Source organism: Gekko japonicus, unplaced genomic scaffold (assembly GCF_001447785.1).
Source record: "Gekko japonicus isolate JY-2015 unplaced genomic scaffold, Gekko_japonicus_V1.1 scaffold51, whole genome shotgun sequence".
NCBI classification, from domain to species: Eukaryota; Metazoa; Chordata; class Lepidosauria; order Squamata; family Gekkonidae; genus Gekko; species Gekko japonicus.
The window spans coordinates 1,249,018-1,268,064 of record NW_015172004.1 but is presented as its reverse complement, the minus strand read 5'-3'; the positions used below and the strand labels follow the sequence as shown (position 1 = coordinate 1,268,064).

Below are 19,047 nucleotides of genomic sequence, written 5' to 3'. Positions count from 1 at the left end.
CTGTGGCGGCCCGACTGGCCGATCGGCCGAGCGAGAGAACCACGAGGCCGCAGGCAGCCCGCCCCTGATCCCGCTGCCCTTAATTTCGTTCCTGCAATGTGCCGATATAACGACACCAATCTTTTAAACAACAAAAAAAAGAGGAGGTGGGCTAATGGGCGTGGAAAAAGTGGGGAGGGGGGAGGGGGGAGGGCTCAGTCACCCGTGAAGCAAACAGAAAATCCTGGGATTTGAGGATTTCAGCTGATGCGGAGCAAATGAGGGAAGCCCCGGGCCAAAAGGAAGCATCGAGCCAAATTGTGTGAAACCGACCAGATGCTCCGGAGGAAAGAGAGGCTTCACCGCGCTTCATCGCGGGAAAAAGTCCCGTGAGAAATCGCCCTCAGTCACAGTTTTGCCTTGACTGAGTTGAGTACTGACAGTCTGATCTCAGCCTTAGCTGAGAGTAGTTTTAACACAGACAGGGGAACTAGGAAAAAGTTGACAAGGAAGTTTGAGAAGTAGGTGAAGACTCCCGTTCGGGCCAAGGAAAGGGGATAGATCTTCTAAACAGAGAAGAAAATACCCTACCCAGTCAAACAGGGAGTTAGTGCAGAGATCCCTGGTCTGGTGTGGTTAGAAACTGCCTTTGGAAACCTTAAGAGTCAGTTAAAACCTCAAGACAGGGACTCTTGTTTCAAGAGAAGGGGTTTGGGAACAGGAAAGAGTGCACCAGCCTTCTGGAAACCAAAAGAGTTAGAGATTACTCATAGAAAGTGTACTGAAATGTTTGGGAAAACATTGGAACAAAAGCCTCTCAAAAATTTAAGTCACTGGGAAAAGCTTAAGAAACTCTCATTAGTCTGAGACATAAGAACTAAAGTCTGTGCATGTACTGGTTTTACCTCAGAAGTTTCAACCCAATTTCACCTGACCTTTTCCCTCTATGTTAAATAAAATATTTTGTTATTTTTGAATTTCAAAACACCTCGGGTGCCATTTAAGTTGTTTAAGTTAAAGGGAGCTCCCGCTTTTTCCCTCAGGTTCCTGGACTGAGCCAACAACCAAAATATTATACTGTGGCAGGGTGGGACAGCCAGAGTTCTTCAGCAAAGAAGAAAACACGTCATTAAGGCAACTCAGTCAGTAAAAGGGAAAGAAAAACAGAGGGAAAATCTTGTCTCTGAGGGAGGGAAGCGGATGGGGCCATCATAGCTGCCATGTTGGCTGTGACTTGACAGTGCTTTCTACCACCATGGAACAAAGAAATGACTTCAGACAGACAGAAGATGTGTCAGTTTAAATTTTATTTCACATAAGCAGGGATCTAAAAAGTTAGCCCCAGACTCTGAACTCCAAAAATGTTGCTGTCTGTTCAATACAGTTTCATATTGTCTGGAATTATGCATTTGATCTTGTTTACCAGCCCACCTCATCCCTAAAGCAAATGGTGGGTAAAGGTATGATAAAGTCATATCATCCAATACAAGTATGAAAACTAGGCCAGTTTCAACTGTTTCCTTGTTAGCCAAAGCCATTTGAAATTTTGAAAACAGATCTTACACTACTGCTGGGAAATATTCCAGCCTCGCTCTTATATTATGGCTACTGTGTCTCTTTCCAGGGCCACTCTGGGAACATAAATCTATGTAGGAGGAGAAGGGTTACAGAGGAAATACCACCCTAATTTATACACGCACACACACACTCCATCTATCAGGTTCCCATATTTCTGTTTTCCAAATATTGATGGCTTACTTGACTTGGTAAGCAAATGTATTAATTATGCAAAGCAAGCACATTAATTGTTGAATCGCCTACTAGTTGTGTGTGATCTGGGTAATTACACAAATGTTGTGAAAGAATTAGAGGAAGCAATTTTTTTACCAGCAGGATTTAATCATGCAAAGTTTTTTCTTTATTTAAATGGAATCTGGGAATCTAGGCCTGCTAGTTATCCAAAAGGTACCAGGAAGCATGTCCAGAACATCTAGGCCACATTGACAGTATTACAAGTCTGGTCTCTTATGGTCATGTGGATTTCTCTTCTCTGTACACTCACGGTTTCTACATGTCTACGTGACTGGAACAGCATCGAATAGAACACAGATGAGTAGTAATTATAGTTTAATGTAAGTACTGGCCCTCAGCCTTTGGTGAGTTTCCAGGGTGACAGGATTCTTTAGCTGAGGCACATCCATCAAGAATGATGTCTTTCTGTGTACTTTAAAATCCTATGATGATAGGTGATAAAAAGATAGCAATATAGGCCAGGATTAGGGATGGGCATGAACTGAACCATAAAGCAAAATTCATCACAAATGTTGCCCTGTTTGTGGTTTGCAAAATCAAGTTTGCAGCAGGGTGCCCAGCACAAACTTTCCACGAACTTTGACATTCATCGAGGTTTGTGCCAATTTGTAAGTGGATACATTCCCAGACAGACTGCTTCAGTCAAAATGTTTACAAAATTTCAAACTTGGAGTCAAAATGTTTACAAAATTTCAAACTTGGAGGGCATGTAGAAGAGCATCCGGGGAGGTCCCCTACAGGAAATGGCAGGTGGTCATTCCCCCAGAAAGCACTTTCCTGGGGGCACCTTCTTTGGAGGGGTCATATCTTGGACCCCGTAAATCCAATCCTCATCAAACTTGGAGGGCAAGCAGACAGAGATCCCCTGCAAGTTTGATGTCTCTAGCACACCAGGGGAGGTGTTCTACTGGGCCACGAATCTCACAAACTAAACCAGTTCATAAGGCAACAAAACATTTGTGATGGTCCATGGTTCGCAAACAGGGCATGTCACAAACCATGAACTGAACTGTGTTTTCACAGTTTGTGCCCATCTCTAGCCATAATCAGACCTAACAGTGGAGATGGTCTCTCAGGTATGTTGGAACCTGGTCATTTATATCAGTTTAGTTACAAGGCTATATATTTCCCAGGAAGGAATATGCCTGATATTGTGTATACAGTGCAGTGAAAGATCGACTTTTATTGAGCATTAAAAAGCATGTTTTATTTACCCTTTTCAAATCCTCCCTTTGGTTATCAAATAATGTTCATGAACAAATCTATAGCAGCAGTATGGTCTTATTTATTTATGTATGCCCCACTTTCCCCCCAAATAGGAATCCATAGTGGCATACAACTTCCTGAGGCCACCAACAGGGAGATTTACCAGCAATGGGGGTCCTTGGCAGTAACATAATGGCATAGCCAGTGATGCACTGACATCACTCCCTGTGCACCTGGAAATGACATCAGTGCATCACCAGGAGACACTCTGGCATTTGTAAGCTGCCCTTGCCTGGGAGGGCGGGGTATAAATCGGATAATAAATAAAATAAAATATAAATAAGAGTTTCAGCCAAATGCCAGAGTGTTCCCAATGACGCACTGACCTCACTTCCAGGTGCACAGGCAGTGGCATCACCTCATCAGGATACTGCCAATATCCTCTCTGGTTTCCCGCCATTTTCTCCCCACCAGTGACAGGGAAGCACCCAGTGGCAGTGGCAGAGGGAGATCTCTTGCCCACACTCAGCACGGGCCTAGTAAGCCTATTCTGGAGGTAGGCCTCAGTAGATCAGCTGAGGCCCACAGACCATACCTTAATTGTCCCTAAATTCAGGCCCCATCTAACATGAAATCTGTGTGATAAACAGGAATCTACTGTGAACCTAATTCCATTCAAGTTGTAGTCATGACTTCTTCCTTTTGTCCCTATATACACTCAGGCAATACTGTCATGGAATCCAATAACATCAGCTATACCATCTTGGGCTCATCCACTTCCACATCATCCAATTTAATATATGCCTTCATGTACCAACAATGCCCTTCCACTATCTACATTGGACAAACAGGTATATGTATTGTTTTTAAAAATGGTTTTTAATTATTTCAACTGTTTCCTACCTTGAGAACCTTAATTGTACATAAAGGTGGGATAAAAATGTTTTAAATAAATAAATACGGGACAGAATAAATCTGCCATCAAAAATGCAACATTCAGAAACCTGTGGAGGAACATTTTCATCTTCCCATTCTGTTGCAAATCTTACTCACTGTCCCGGGGCGGGGGGAGGGAACCCTTCAAAAGAAGAATTTGAAATGGAACTCATCAAAAGATTAAATACCACATCTCATCTAGGTAAAAACAGAGACCTGGTTTTCCTAGCTCACTATAGTTCGTAGCAGTTCAGTATATAGATAACAAAAAAGGTTGAGACAAAGAAAAAGAAAGTCGAATATAGCTATGCACGTAGTGCTAATGTGCAAAATATCATGTATAATTTAACTATACACTCAAAATTGCTAAAATATCATTTAAAAACCACAATCCTATGGTTTTGCTTATGAGTACCTAATCCTAATATAAAGACAAATGTCCAATCATGTGAATACAGGCTAAAAGGTATAAATTATATCCATATACAAGAACCAATACCAAATCCGTTTCAACTAAAAGCCTTCCTCAGTGGTCAAATTCAAACTGAGCCCTCCATAAATTTAACAAAAATATACATAAAACTCATCATACAAAGAATGGACCTTACTCACACTGAGATGTTCACCCATGGAATAAGTGGTGATAAATATTCTTGAGATGCAACATGGGCAACTCATCAAGATGTACAATATTTCATACTGGTATTGGCAGGGCTTTTTTCTGCAAAAAGAGGTGCTGGAACTCTCAACAGGAAAGTGAAGTTTTCAATCTGTATACTGAAACTTAATGAAGTTTAAAACATTTTAAAAAGAATTTTGTTGAAGAGGTTCCAGAACTCTGTTCTGGCATGTTCCCCCAGGAAAAACCAACAAACCCTGGGTACTGCTTCTTGTATATGGATATAATTTGTACCTTTTAACCTGTTATATGATTGGACATTTGTCTTTATATTACGACTAGGGAGCAAAGCCCATTGTGGATGAAGACAATGGGCCCTAGTAAGGTAGGGTGGGTGGGTGGAAGGTAGGAAGGATGGGTGGAAGGAAGAAAGACAGGAAGGAATTCAGAAAGACAGGAAGGAAGGGAGAAAGAAAGTTAGAAAGAGGTGGGGAGAGAGAAAGGACGATAGTGTGGGAGTAGAGAGGGGGGGGCGCTAAAGCTTGGGGGTGTGCCATGAAAGTCTCTACCTGCCGTCAGGCTTCCCGGGCAGGCGGGAGGGAAAGGTGTTTTTTTTTAAGGATTTGGAAAGTGTATTGGTTGGCTTCTTTCTCCCTTTGTCGGAAATGACATCCCACGACCCACCCCACCCCGCAATCCCAGGGTTAGGTTGAGTTTGGCCCTAGGATGTGTTCTGTTCCGTGCTTGGCACCCTTCCAGTTATACGTCCTCGCTGCTTGTTGTTTTGCCCGCCCAGCACAGGGCAGCCACGGACTCCACGGAGACTCTCAGCAGACCAATGCTAGTGTTGGGATCAGGGGAACTGACAACTGGCAGATTATGCTGCAGGACGCAAGTTCCCCGCAGGTCCAGATAGGCAAACCCCATGTTCTCACACTCTCCTCCGGCCCCAGGCAGAGGTTCACTCACCACTACAAACAGCAGCTGGTTATGCGGGGCTTCCTCTGCCACCAGCATGGAAAACAGCAGCTGCCTCTGGACGCTGGCGGGGTCCGGGTTCAGTTTAATCACCTTGCTGAAGAGGAAGTAGATCTCCTGGCCTCCGAGAGGCTTCTGGGGGGGGGGGGGTCTGGAAACGGGGGTGGGGAGGGCCGAAAACGGGCATGCTGTGGCTGGGTTGTCGCCGCCGCTGCCAGACTTCAACTCTCTTCTGAGGGGACCGGGCACAGAGGCAGGGCTACAGCATCCGTGTTCTGAGGTGGGACTTAGGCGACGCAGCCAATGGATAGGGGAAGCTAGGGAAGCTTCTGAGGGACAGTTCAAGCGTCCAAACACTGTTGGTGCGCATTCGAACGTTGGACGCGACTACGGCTTTATATATAAGGGACAGATTAGGGTACTCCTATGCAGAACCATAGAATTGTGGTTTTTAAATGATAGTTTAGCACTTTTGAGTGTATAATTAAATTATATATGATACTTTGTACATTAGCACTCTGTGCGTAGCTATATTTTAGTTTCTTTTTCTTTGCCTCAACCATTTTGGTCACCTTTCTCATGTAGGGTTGAGTTTTTCTCCTTTTTTTTTGATCACATGAACAGTTCAGTATAACCCTCCCTTTGGAGATGTTAATAGGTTTTTCTTATCATGTTGTAATCATACCGTTATGCTGTATCATACTGTATTCCCTGTCTTCAGCTTACCACTGAATCTTCTTGGAAGGGACCTGTTTGAAGACTTGTGATTTCTCTCTGTGTAACTGAACACCATCAGAGGCTTGAGCTTGTGATCTCTCTCGTCATTTCTATAGTGTAACAGTCACTATCCATTCCATCCCCTTACATATGGATTCATTTTGAATGATTTACAAAAAAAACCCTTTACAGGCCACAACTCCCCCCCCCCAATCGTGGTTATAAATGTTGGTGAGACAGTCTTTATATTATGCATCTGAAGAAGCGAGGTTTAATTCACAGAAGCTCATGCTGAAATAAACTTGGTTAGTCTTAAAGAGTAACAAGATAGATTTGAATGTTTTTTCTGTACTTCAGTGATAGAACAAGGAATGGAGGACATAGATTTGAATATAGCTTCCCAGAGACCATGCCATAACTCGACCTCAGCAATAAAGTTAAGCTAATTGCCTTCTTGCATCTCACAGAAGATGTCGTGCAAGGTTAGACTGTTAACATCATGGCCTGAGAAATATGCCTTCTACCCGTCTGTCTTTTTAAATTTTGTAACACCAGCTGGACAGTGTCACAACTTTTTATGTCAATTTCACTGGTCCTAATAAAAAGTATTACACAGATTTCGCTCAAGCCTTGAAAGGACCACTTGATTTCTGTTATAATATTTGATTAACTTTTTTAAAAGCAGATAATTTGTAAAACAACTCCTCATTGTGATGAGAAACAACTCAACCCTTCTTGAGTTTATATTTTTTAATGATCATTTTTGAAATATTGCTAGCATTGTAAACACAAATGGAAGACTAAGCATCTGTTTGGTGTAGTGGTTAAGTGTTCAGACTCTAATCTGGGAGAACCAGCTTTCATTCCCCACTCCTCCACTTGCAGCTGCTGGATGACCTTTGGCAAGCCATAGTTCTGTCAGAGCTATTCTCTCAAGGACAGTTCTGGAAAGAGCTCTCTCAGCCACACCTTCTCACGTACTCACAGGGTGTCTGTTGTGGGAAGGGGGAGGGAAAGGAGTTTGTAAGCCGCTCTGAGACTCTGAGTGAAGGGCGGGGTATAAATCCAATCTCTTCTTCTCCTTCTTCTTAAACAGAGACTCTGCTGTTGAATCTATATGTAACTGAACTATTAATGTCCGAAAGCCACTTCTGCAGAAGTCCTGACCAAAAAATTAAGCAACATAAGAGATAGAACTTTTTATCACACTCAGCCCAAAGCTATGCATAATTAGAGGGCTCTCTTTTTCAGTAATTCAAAACAAACTGAGGTTCTTTTAACTGAGAATTCAAAAGGAGTTTGACTTTTTTTCTTTGTAGAAAACTTGGTTAGTCTGTAGACTTCTGTAGAAGTAGAATTTTATTATTTGAAATAGTCATTAGGTACTTAAGAACTGTGTAGTTACTAAATAAGAACTTCGAAGCTAATGAAAGTTCTGATGCTCAGACTTGCTGCACCATCAAAGAAAGTAGTCCGGCTGATATGCAGTGACCTCTGAAGAAGCACATCAAGATCAGGAGTCCTGCACCAGGGCAACAGGGTATTGGCTTCCACCACTGATGCCAGATGTGCATAATTTATAGCTTTAAAAAAAAATTGCATGGTCCTGAAGTGACAGAAAGAAAGCCTGGTAGAAGCGAGACTGATGATGAGTTATAGGGCTGTCTGGCGGCTCTGGTTCCAGTGGTAAAAAAAAACGGGAGATCACCATTGTGCTGACACCATGACATCACTTCTGGCATCAAGCCAGAAGTGATGTCATTGCATTGATGCAGTGCTCTAGGATCCCTGCCCCCCAAAAAATTTCTGTGGTTTTACCATAGAATTTTGGGAGATCCTAGGGCATCACACCAATATAATGATGTCCCAGGTTTGCGCCGTAAGTGATGTCATGGCATTGATGCACTGCCTATGTGTACATCCTCCGTAAAGCTCCTGCTGACTCCCAGTGCTGGGCTGGCAACCATTGTTGTCTAAATGCTAAATCTGTTATTATTGGTACCAAATTCTGCCAGGTCCACCAACATGTGTCCAACCATACAGGTCCTCCAATAATGGCAGTATGGAAGAGGGGCCAGCAATTTCTGCCAGTCTCCCCTTTCCCACTACAGACCTACCTTGTACTCAGTTACTGAAAGTCTACTGAATTCCATGACAGAATTTCAAGGGGCTCAGAGGGCTATGGCAGGAGGAGGAATCCAGAAATTTCCAGTCCACAAATGGTAGGATACACATCACAATAGTTGCTTTGATCTTCAGTTCCTGTTCTGGTGGAAATATTTCCCAGTCTAATCTACTTTATAGGATTCGTTTTAGGAAAAGTTGAGAATTCTATGACAGTTTAGTCTCTGAAAGTTACTATAAAAGTAATAAGCAGTATATATTGTTTAAGTATTCCCCACATGGACAACTAAGATATGTTTGGTGGCTTCCTCATAATATGTCACCTGACATAGTCATGGTCTGGAATGCCGTTTGTTTTCCTTGGTTTAATTAGAAATTCATAAAGAGTTATTCTTGTCTGGAACCATGTATTATAAAATGTGTGCGAGTGAGTGTGTGTATTTCCTTGTTTGACTGATATTTCAAAACTCTGCATCTGACAATATGATAATAACTTATTAATTCCTGGCAAGTTTGCTGTCAATTGGTTGTTCTCGTTGTATAGTTTTCTCTTGGCTGGTAAAATAATGAATGATTTATTTGTATGGTACTTCAGAGAGTAGCAAACACTCAAAGACAGGTCTCTCCCCTGAGGAACGTACAATTTTACATTTAATTGGGGGGAGGCAGCAGAGGGAATAGGGGGAGGCAAAGGTAACAAGTGAATATGCCTAAGCTTTAAGAGGAATTCTTAAATGCTTGTGAAAGTGCTTTGTCAGTTAGAATGCTGGGTACTTGAACATGCAGTTGCAAGTGGCATTCACAGCTTGATAATTTATTACCTCCAGTGAGAATTGGTGAAGCCATTAAAATTGGTCTTGTGTTCTAAGTTCAGACATTTCGAGCCAGCAAACATACTTGGAATTCTGACAACAAAATGGCTACCACAAAGTGACTACCGCAGGAGGTGGAGCTAGCCACAAAATGATTGCCACAGCTTAACTTCAGTAACACAGCGTGTAGATCCTTGTGCTGTGGTGGCTGCTGTTGCCCTGCCAAAGCAACATTTTAAAAAATCTGCAGAGCCAATCGGATCTCCAATAGTTAGTTAGAAGTCTTGTTAGGCAAAAACCCTACCTGGCCCCACCCACTTCCTAAAAACACTTGGTGACTGCCAGAAGAGGTGTTGGCGGGTGCCATGATGCTCAGAGGCACCACGTTGGGGAGCCCTGTTGTAGACGTTCTTACTCTTTTGGGAGGGAACGTTTTAAGTCCTTGTCATTTGGAGTGGCCAGTTAGGGTGTTGTTGGATGGGAAGGAGGAAAGTGGTTAACTTTGTTTCATTTTTTAATCTGTATTTATCGAAATGTAAGCAAATATATCAGTGCAAATAACAGTGCAGCAAAAAGATAAGTGGGAGAACCACAGACAGAATACTATAATTACAGAGTGTTCTTGCTGTTACTTTGTGTTGGATCCAAAGAACAGATCTTTCCTACCTCTACTGCCTTTTGCATTCTCCCATACCACCCCCAAAATGTGTTCCTTCTGGAAACCCTCAGGAATGGTATGGGATGCAGTTTTAAGGGCTTACACTCAACGGGAAAACTTGTATTCTTTCTGTAATCAGAGTGCCATCCACTAGTACAAGAGCTGTTTTGCATCTAGATCAATAATAATAAAGTAATGAAGGGGAGGGAGATTATTTACAATGCAAACCTAAACAGGGTTTACATCCTTCTAACCCCATTAACTTCATTGGATTTGGAAGGGTATCACTCTGTTTCAGATTATGTTGTTAATTTTGTGCTGTTTTCTGGTATTTTTTGTGATGCTGATATTTTATATTTATATATCATGTTAGAATGATCAAATTGCTTCAAGTAGATATCTCTGTAATTCTTAGAGTAAACCCATAAAGTAGATTGGGGAGGGGTGGCTGGTGTAAGGCCACATATGGAAGAATAGACATAATAACAAAATTCACAATTCAGTTGCTTAGCCATTATGCTGCATTGGCTCTAGTGGCTTATTTATAATATTTTGGGAGTTTATAATTTGTCTTTGAAGACAGGCATAATGTGGTCCACGGGGTCACAAAGAGTCGGACTCGACTGTGCGACTGAAGAACAAAATTTGTCTTTATATGAGCCATTGGTCTTAGGTTAGAAAAAAGCTAATTAAATTATTAGACTAATGAAACAAAATTGGAACATATTCCTAAACAGGCAGAACTGATACACAGTTTTATATGTTTCATCAATAGCTGCTTTATTACTATATTCTATTCTGTAATATTAAAAAAATCTCTAAAACGTTTCACCTCCTGCCTTTGTAGAAAAATAGCACCATAGAGAGACAGTTTTCATTTATACGTGTATTCATTTATGTGCGGAAGTTATCAGTTCAGCTAGGCTAAAGCTAAGCTGATGATGATCCAATATTTCTAACTTTGGTGATATTTCGCATATTTATATAAGTTGCTCAGTAGATTCCCTGTGAATCAAACAAATGAGAATTTGGGCTGGGTAAATGTTAATTGTAGTCGTTGGGTGTGTTCAGACAGCTCTTTAGATCCGCGTGAGGCACAGGTGCCTCATGGTTTTAAATGTAATGTCTAGGCATCAACATCTGGGAAAATGAGCATCCCATTTTGCCGTACTTAGGAGCCGTACTAAAAAGATACTACTTTAAACCTAGAGTTTTCGGTTTCAACGGGCCACTCGCGGACTTTCCCCCGTCTGATCATTCCAGCGCACAATATAAAATATTGATTCTGCGCATGCACGAATAACCAAGGATGCAATATTATGCCTATGCGCATGCGCAAAATTTTGTTTTTTTAAAAAAAGCCACCGCCCGCATGCCTCATTCAGTGGACACCGTCTAGACAATCCACAGCAGAAGCAGCACACGGTAAGGCGATTCCCCCAGGGGATGTCTGGTTGTGCAAGGATGGATTTAAAAGATCGGGATCAAATTTGAGCTGGCATAATGGTGGGATTAGCTGTCTGTCTGAACGCACCCTTATACTGTGATTAAAATATACTTTTACAATCACTTGCATGCATTTTATTAAATTTTCACTCTCTAGTATCAAGTGTCTGGCCTTGGGTCCCAAAATGCTAATTTTAAAAACAACTTGGCTTGATTCTCAACTAGGGCTGTGTGTTCGGTTTATTTGAGCTGGAAAAATACCCCCCAAAATACTTTACCTGTGTGTAGGGTGGTATTTTTGTATGTGGCGACTCCTATTGGGACATGGAAGATGTTCAGAAAAGTGGCTCAATAGCCTGCTCTGCTTCTCGTCCCTGGTATTCTTTGGAGGTCTCCCATCCAAATACTTGCCAGGGTTAGCCTTGCTTAGCTTCCAAGATCTGACAGGATTGAGCTTGCGTGGCCTATCCAGGTCAGGGCTTTTTGGGTATTTAAAAACCAAATGCAGATCAGAGCTGTATTTGGCCACCGATATAGCTGACCCCAAAAAAGCTGGGGTGGGGTAGCTTTTATTTGGTTGCATTCAGCTATATCTAGAAGGCATTTAAAGAGATTGTGCGGTCTTTTTAAATGCCTTCTCCTCCAAGCCCTGCCGTGGTGGCAGTGTGACTCGGCTAAGAACTAAGAAGGTATGGTCTCTTTAAATGCCTACTCCTCCAAGCCCTGCCACTACTTTAGTATTACAGTGGGAGCACGAGGTCTGAGTTCACTTGCTGAGTCATGCCACTGCCACACTTGGTCCCTATAGGGAACAATGGATCAAAAAACAATTCAGGCTTTCCGAAAATTTTCCTAATCCCAATGCCATACTGATATTGTGATTTGGAAATGTCGGAAAATAGCAATATTTTTCGGGTTCAATATACTCAAACCTGAAAAATAATGATTATTTTTTTTGCACACTGCTATTCTCAACATCGGAATATTATTTGTTTAGTTAAACTAGCAAACTGTTGTACACATTTAATGTGTTGATTTGTGCCACATTTCACTTATGTGTAGCATTTACGATGAGACAGTTCATGGGGAAGGAGAGTTATAAATTTTTCCTACTTGCTCTTTATTATAGGTTTGGTCACCCTTGCACCTAAAATGGTTCATAGTTGCTAACAAAACAATTATGAACATATGTACTGCTTTTGCACCTACAGGGCATGGCTCGCAGTCATCAAATCAAGCAGCCAGTTACTCTTAGTATAGCCTCAAACCCTGGTTATTTTAACTTATTAGTCTCTCCTCCTTTCCGGTAGCTGAAATTGAGCTGAGGTTTTCTAAATGACACTGTACTTTATAGAGCAATGGCCTGGTCCCAAGAGACCAACTTCACAAGCAGGTCCCAAAGATAATCCCATTGCAAAGATGTCATAGACTGTGAGCCACCCTGAGCCTGCATTGCAGGGAGGGCGGGATACAAATGAGAATAATAAATAAATAAATAATAAATCTATGGTGACCTTGCAAACCCAATTTAGAATTTTTTGGGGGGAAGCCATCTTTTTTTTCCTGTTGGCTTGCAAAGGAAATGTGTAAGTAGTGACTAGAGTATAAATATCAGGGAGCAGAGTTTCACCCATCACTGAGGTTGTGCACTTTCAAAAATTGCACTTTAATTTCATTTCATTATTTTAGAAAGAGCAGTTTTTTCTGATATTTGGGGAGGGGGGAATAGGCAGTGTTTCAAAAATCCATTTGGGGTAAATGTTTCAGGTTTGGGATTATTGGGTATCAGTAAACCTGTTCTCCATCCAGAGTCGAGGGCTACCACCCATGGAAAACAGCAGGCAGTAGACCTGGCTTCTGGAATCCTCCTGAGGGCAGTTTGTCGGTCACAGCAGTAACATCAACTGAGAACCTTTCTCTTGAGAATCCTTCTCTCAAGATAGTTCTTTCTACATTTCTTGTAGCATTTTGAGGTCTGTTCTGCATGAGCATGAATATATGTGCTGGTTATTGTACATCATCAAGCATAGAGCCCTGATTTTCATTTACTTGCTATGAAATGTGAGTGCTGTCAAACTCTTGCCCTGAACTGTATGGTCTAGCCTAGCCCAGTCTCAAAAGCTAGGCAGGGTTGGCTGTAGATTTGGATGGGAGGCCACCAAGGAAGTCCAGGGTTGCTGCACAGAGGCAGACAATGGCAAACCATCTTGTTCTGCCTTAAAAACTCTACAGGGTTGCCATAAAACAGCTGCAATCTGATGGCACTTTCCATCGCCACCAAACTCTGCCTAAAATGGAGTAATTTAACCTGGGCCCTGTTCACACGGCGAATTTGCCGCAGGAGAGCCACGGGTGGTGGGCGGATTATCCATGCGCGATCACACCCCAACATCTGGGAAGTGGAGCGCACCCGTGGCCAACCCGTGGCTTACCGCTGAAAACGCGCGATAAAAAAGTAGTACCTCCAAAGTACTGGCAAACAGTTTGCCAAGGGCTGCCTTCGGACTCCTGCGGTGTGATCGCGCTGGTGTGCGGCTTTCCCCTCCGGCCCCTCGTTTACGCACCAGTGCCAAGGGAAGGAGTCTGTGGTGTGCCGCCAGCATGTCTGATCGCATATTTGTGGATCAAAGTGCGCCGGGGCAATTTGCCACGCCTCCCCCTCGCGATATCCGGCCCATGTGACTGGGGCCCTAGCCAGTTTTCCAGACCACAAGCTGAAGTAAAGAAAAGCCTCTAGTTATCCAGGGGCTCTGCTTCTATTTGCCTTCATTCTTGGGTTTGTTCATCAATAGGGTGAGTAAAATACTAAACTGAAGAAAGGAGTTCTTAACTCAGAATAAATAGCCATATAAAGATGCCTCCCAGTCATTGGTAGAGTTGATGTGAAAGCTTATCATTGAATTAGAAAATATCATGACAGCCGAACATTCTGGTTATCTTTCAGAAGACAGGGGAAACCTGAAAGCAAATGGCTCAAGTCAGCTTCCAAATGTTGAAGTGGTCCCCTTTATACCTCTGTCTGGCTCTATATCATCAGCTGCCACGGTGGGGAAACCGTTGCCATCAACTTCCTCCAAGAGCACAAATGGAACGACTAATGCTGTTTCTGAGTCAGAAGAGGAGAAAGCCAAAAAACTGCTCTACTGTTCATTATGCAAAGTGGCTGTGAACTCCCTTTCACAGCTAGAAGCCCATAACACGGGTAAGTATCTACCAGAAATAACTAAATGCGTAACTGTATTTTTCGGGGGAGGGGGACTGTACTTAACACATATTGGCATTTAGTCACTACGGTGTGTGTAACTATTTGTCTTCAGTGTTTCGCCGAAAAAGAACGAATGTTTTATTTGCAGGATACAACAGCAATTACTATCATCCTGCCTAAAGTCAACATAGGAAGCATAGATTCTGCTGTTTATTAAAGGCTTTAATCATCTGGTTATATTGAAATAGACATCTATTAGAAGCTTAGTAAAGCCATTTTCAATGAATATAAGGCTAAACTGATGGTTTCGCTCAGCTTCTTGGCAGCCATATTTTACACTGACTCTTAAGAAAACATGTGTTTTAATGTGAATGCGGAATACTTGTTTTCACTATGAAATTTCAGGGTGGCCCTTTTAGATTTGTTTTAAATGTCGAAGACCTTGTGGAAAGCTGGAAAGCCCCCCACAAACAACACGTGCCAGGTTAAAATGAAAAAAATACTCTTGAGATGTACACGCATGCTTTCACTGTTATTGCCAGAGATATGAAGCACTGGCTGTAAAGGAGCATTTACATATGGTCTCTATCACAAGGGCCAGCACCATTGGAAAGGATGATGGGAACTGTGCCTGTAATATTTTAAACTGGAACCAGGAGTCGATCAACTGAAAGGCATTCCCGAAATGGCTCCTGCATTGTTGTAGTGCAGCCAGCAATCATCAGCATGTCTACTTGGAAGTAAGTCCCATTTTATTCAATGGTGCTTACTTCCAAGCTGTAGTCACTCTTATCAGTCTCTAAGGTGCTACTGGACTTGAATCTGAATCATGGCAAATTTTACATCCACAGTGACTGTAGAAGCTGCATTGAATTCAGTTTGGTCGAGGAAGCTTTTATAGTGAATTCTGGAAAGGGGAAGTCACATCTGTCTGTCATAGCAAAACCAATTGAGTTCTGTGGTACCTAGAAGAGTAATAAATGTATTGTGATTTTCATGGACTACTGCCCAGTTCATCAGATGGGCAAGTCATGCATGAGTGGAATGCGGCAGGTAACCAAAAGTTTATGCGCAGAGCTCTCCTGCTTCTTCGTGAGTGTTGGACTCACATCTGCTACTTGGCGTAGGATTTTTTAAAAAACATTGGGAAAATAGATGTTGTTAAAAATATACTTTTTTGTTTCTGCAGAAGAAATATAATTATGCCCATGAATCTTTTTCCTTAAATAGTATTTGAGTCTTTATTTTTATATAGAACAGTGACAATAAAGGGCCATATGTTCTTTCTGTCCCCTTATGATGGGAACAAACTCCATAAAACATACACTCTTTACTCCTCATTTTGCCAGTCAACAAAGACCATTTTCGCACAAGAACAAAACCCCAAATAAGCGTTCTTAAATAATCAAACTGTGCAAAACTTTCCACTGAACATTTTGCCTCCCCAAGAGTAGATTCAAAGTCAGTGCCCCCTTACCCCGCGTTTTCCGAATTCCCTTTTTCTGCAATGTTTTCTTCCCCCTTCAGATATTAACTTGCAGTTTTCCAGTGAGGAATTCCCGTATTTGAATTCAGTTTCCTGCCATGCTGCCATTTTAGGTCATCAGTGACCCATGTTCACCTGCCCTCCCCGCTCCGGTTGTTCCAGTGGTTGCAGTCTTCAAGACTTGTTTGTGTGTGCACATGTGGGGCTTCAGCGGGACTTCTGTGGCTTGAGTAAAGAAGTACTAGACTGCGTGTTCAGGCTTGCTTTGGAGGCAGGTGGCTGTGACGGGTAGCAGAGAGGGAGGGAGTGGGGTGGGCGGGGGAGAAATGGTAGATCCGGAGCCAGAGAACCACTCACCTTATCTGGGTCAAGGGGTGATTATCGCCTCTGTTGTTCATAATATTTCTCACAGACCCGATCAGAAGCAAGAGAAGAGATGAGCTCTCTCTGTGCTGCTGCTTCTGAGCCAGCAGCTGTATCAAGCCCCCCTTTCGTTCTGGCGCCGCCTCCTCCCTCTCCCTCCCTCTAGCAATAGTGAGAGCTTTGTGTAAAAGCCAAAGAGGTGCTGGCTGCTTGCATCCCAACAGCTTGCTACAAAACTGGCAGCAAGGTTTCATGTTGCCTTCTCCATGCAATTATCCATTCATGAAGCTCCTTTCCTTTGGGGGGGGTAGGTTTTCACGTACTTGTGGGGGTTTTTCTTCATTCTCCCCCTTCTCTTCCCTGAAGCTCCCGGTGTGTGTGTGTGTGTGTGTTTTAACAATGTCATGATATCATAATGTTACTGCATTACAGCTTGGGCCACTCGGCCCAAACCTGATGCCCAGCAGGCCACCAGTGCCACACTGTGCCTTCCTGCAGCACCACCTCCTCATCAACAGCCTTGTGGCCGCCAAGGGGTGAAGCCGCCTGGTGGGGCTCACATGGCCGAGGCTGCAGCTGGTGGGTGGCCAGCTTGAGCCCTGGGGGCAAGCGAAAGGCAGACTCCATCCTCTTGGCTGTGGCACCCAGACTCTTGTGAAACAAGTCCTCCTCAGCAGCCATGCTCAGCACCCACTCCATGCTCCTCACCACCCGGCTCCTCTCCTCCAACTCCTGCTGCCGCCGCCTCCTCCTCCTCCTCCTCACAGCCGGGCCTGGGCGAGCCAAGGGGCTCTCCCCTCCGAGCATGACTTCTCGCTGGCGGTCCTTCTCCTTCCCACCTGGCTCAAGCCATAGACTCTCTCTCTCTTTTTTTATTCACATACACCCCCCTCCCCAAATGTGACTCTTTTTCTGTATATGAATTAAACTTCACTGAGGTTTCAGTTGCACACAAGCCCCCCCCCGCCTCTTTTTCCCCCAGTAGCACCCCCACCCCCCTCCTCAAGGCGGCTGTAGCAGAAGCAAGAAAAAAGGAGGCATTGCTCTTCCTCCACCAGCCAGAAATAGGTCTGTCATCATAATCTCACACTTCTCTTAATATAGGATGGTGGTCCCCATTATAATCTCACAGTGCCTGTCCTGTGTGCAGTGGGGGGGAAGCAGAAAAAAGAAGAGACATGCAGCAGACGGAGCCCCCACCCTACTGTGTCGCTGTCCTCTTGCTGAGGACACCACTGCCAGCGGTCTCACCAAGACGAGGTGGATGCAAAAGGTTATGCAACTAGAAGGGGTCAAATCTGGACAGAAGCACTCGCACAGCAGCTCGCCTCCTAGTTCCTCCCGGAACCCTCTGCTATCACCATGGCCACACAGCCAGGAACCTCCAGCGACAGTCCTCGGAGGGAAGCTTGCTCTTTGCACACCAGGGGCCAGGAGGCAGCAGTAGCCTCTTTTTGACAATGTGATGACGTAATGTCATTGCGCATTAAAGGAAGGCTCTGTGAGGTGCATGTCGGGAGGCGGGATGGCCCTCTTCAGAAGTAAATGCAGAATGCATGGGGTGGGTCCGATCCTGGATGAAAAATGGAAATTCAGCTTGTAAGTAACAAGAAGTAAGACTGACAAATCTGGGACAGCAGATGCAAAAAATTCACTCTCCCCATTTCACCCCTCATCACCTTTCTTGGCCAACCCTCGTTTTCTCCCGGGCTTCATCGTAATTCTTTTGAAATCTGTAGGTCCTCTAAACTTACATGATTTGTAGATGTTATCAGAAATAGCAGTGCTTAGGATAAGCAATCTCCAGAACATACAATGGGAAAAACACTGCCCTGGTATCAATACCTTCAAATTAAGTATTTGTTAGACTCTTTATTACGAAATAGCAAACTTAGAGCTTTCCTTAAAGACTTTGAATGTTTACTCTTACAAGAACATAGGGCTTCCCATGGATTAATATCCATTTTATATAAAATCTTGATTTCCTTACAAGGCTCTCCTCTTCCTACTTGCACGCAAGCTTGGCGCAGGGATGGTTCTACCCATATAACAGAAGCTCATTGGAAGATGATTTGGAGATCCAATATTATCCAGTCCAAGGTGATTAATGTTAAAACCCAATTTTTTAAAATCATGGCCTGCCAGTATTTCACCCCTACAAAACTATACCATATCAACCCGTCCTACTCCCCTCTCTGTTGGAAACAGTGTGGCACATCGGGCTCTTTTTTACATTGCTGGTGGCATTGTCCCTTAATTTACAAGTTCTGGAATACCATTCGAGACCAAATCTACATCATTACAGGATACTTTCTTCCTTTATGTCCAGAGTTGATGCTATTAAATATGTGGGACTTTCCCATATGCCTCCAATGCAGAAAGATTTGATTATGGTATTATGTGCTGCTGCCCGTTCAGTAATTGCATCCCTATAGAAAAACCCATCCCCTCCTTCTCTCAAAGTGTGGTATAGGATAGGGATGTGCATTTCGGGATCCCGAACCGAAAAAAGCCGAAAATAACGTTTTTCGGCTTTTGCAATCCCGAAATGGCTTCCTATGCGTTTTTCCGAATCCCAAAAAAAAAATCCCAAAAAAATTCGGGAATCCCGAAAAAATTCGGGTCCATTATAACCAATGGGGCCATTGAAGTCAATGGCAAAAAACCTCTTGAAACTTTGCGGGGGGCTGGGGGGGAGGGGGGAAG

The 19,047-nt window shown here is 43.3% G+C and overlaps 1 protein-coding gene across 1 annotated transcript in view; it reads left to right on the top strand.

Moving 5' to 3' along the window:
* ZNF385B (zinc finger protein 385B) overlaps positions 1-19,047 on the top strand; it is a 270,256-nt gene that overhangs the window by 241,319 nt on the left and 9,890 nt on the right. The window contains exon 5 of the mRNA XM_015420146.1: positions 14,232-14,489. Within this exon, the coding sequence (XP_015275632.1) occupies positions 14,232-14,489 (258 nt within the window). The remainder of the gene's footprint in view (positions 1-14,231; positions 14,490-19,047) is intronic.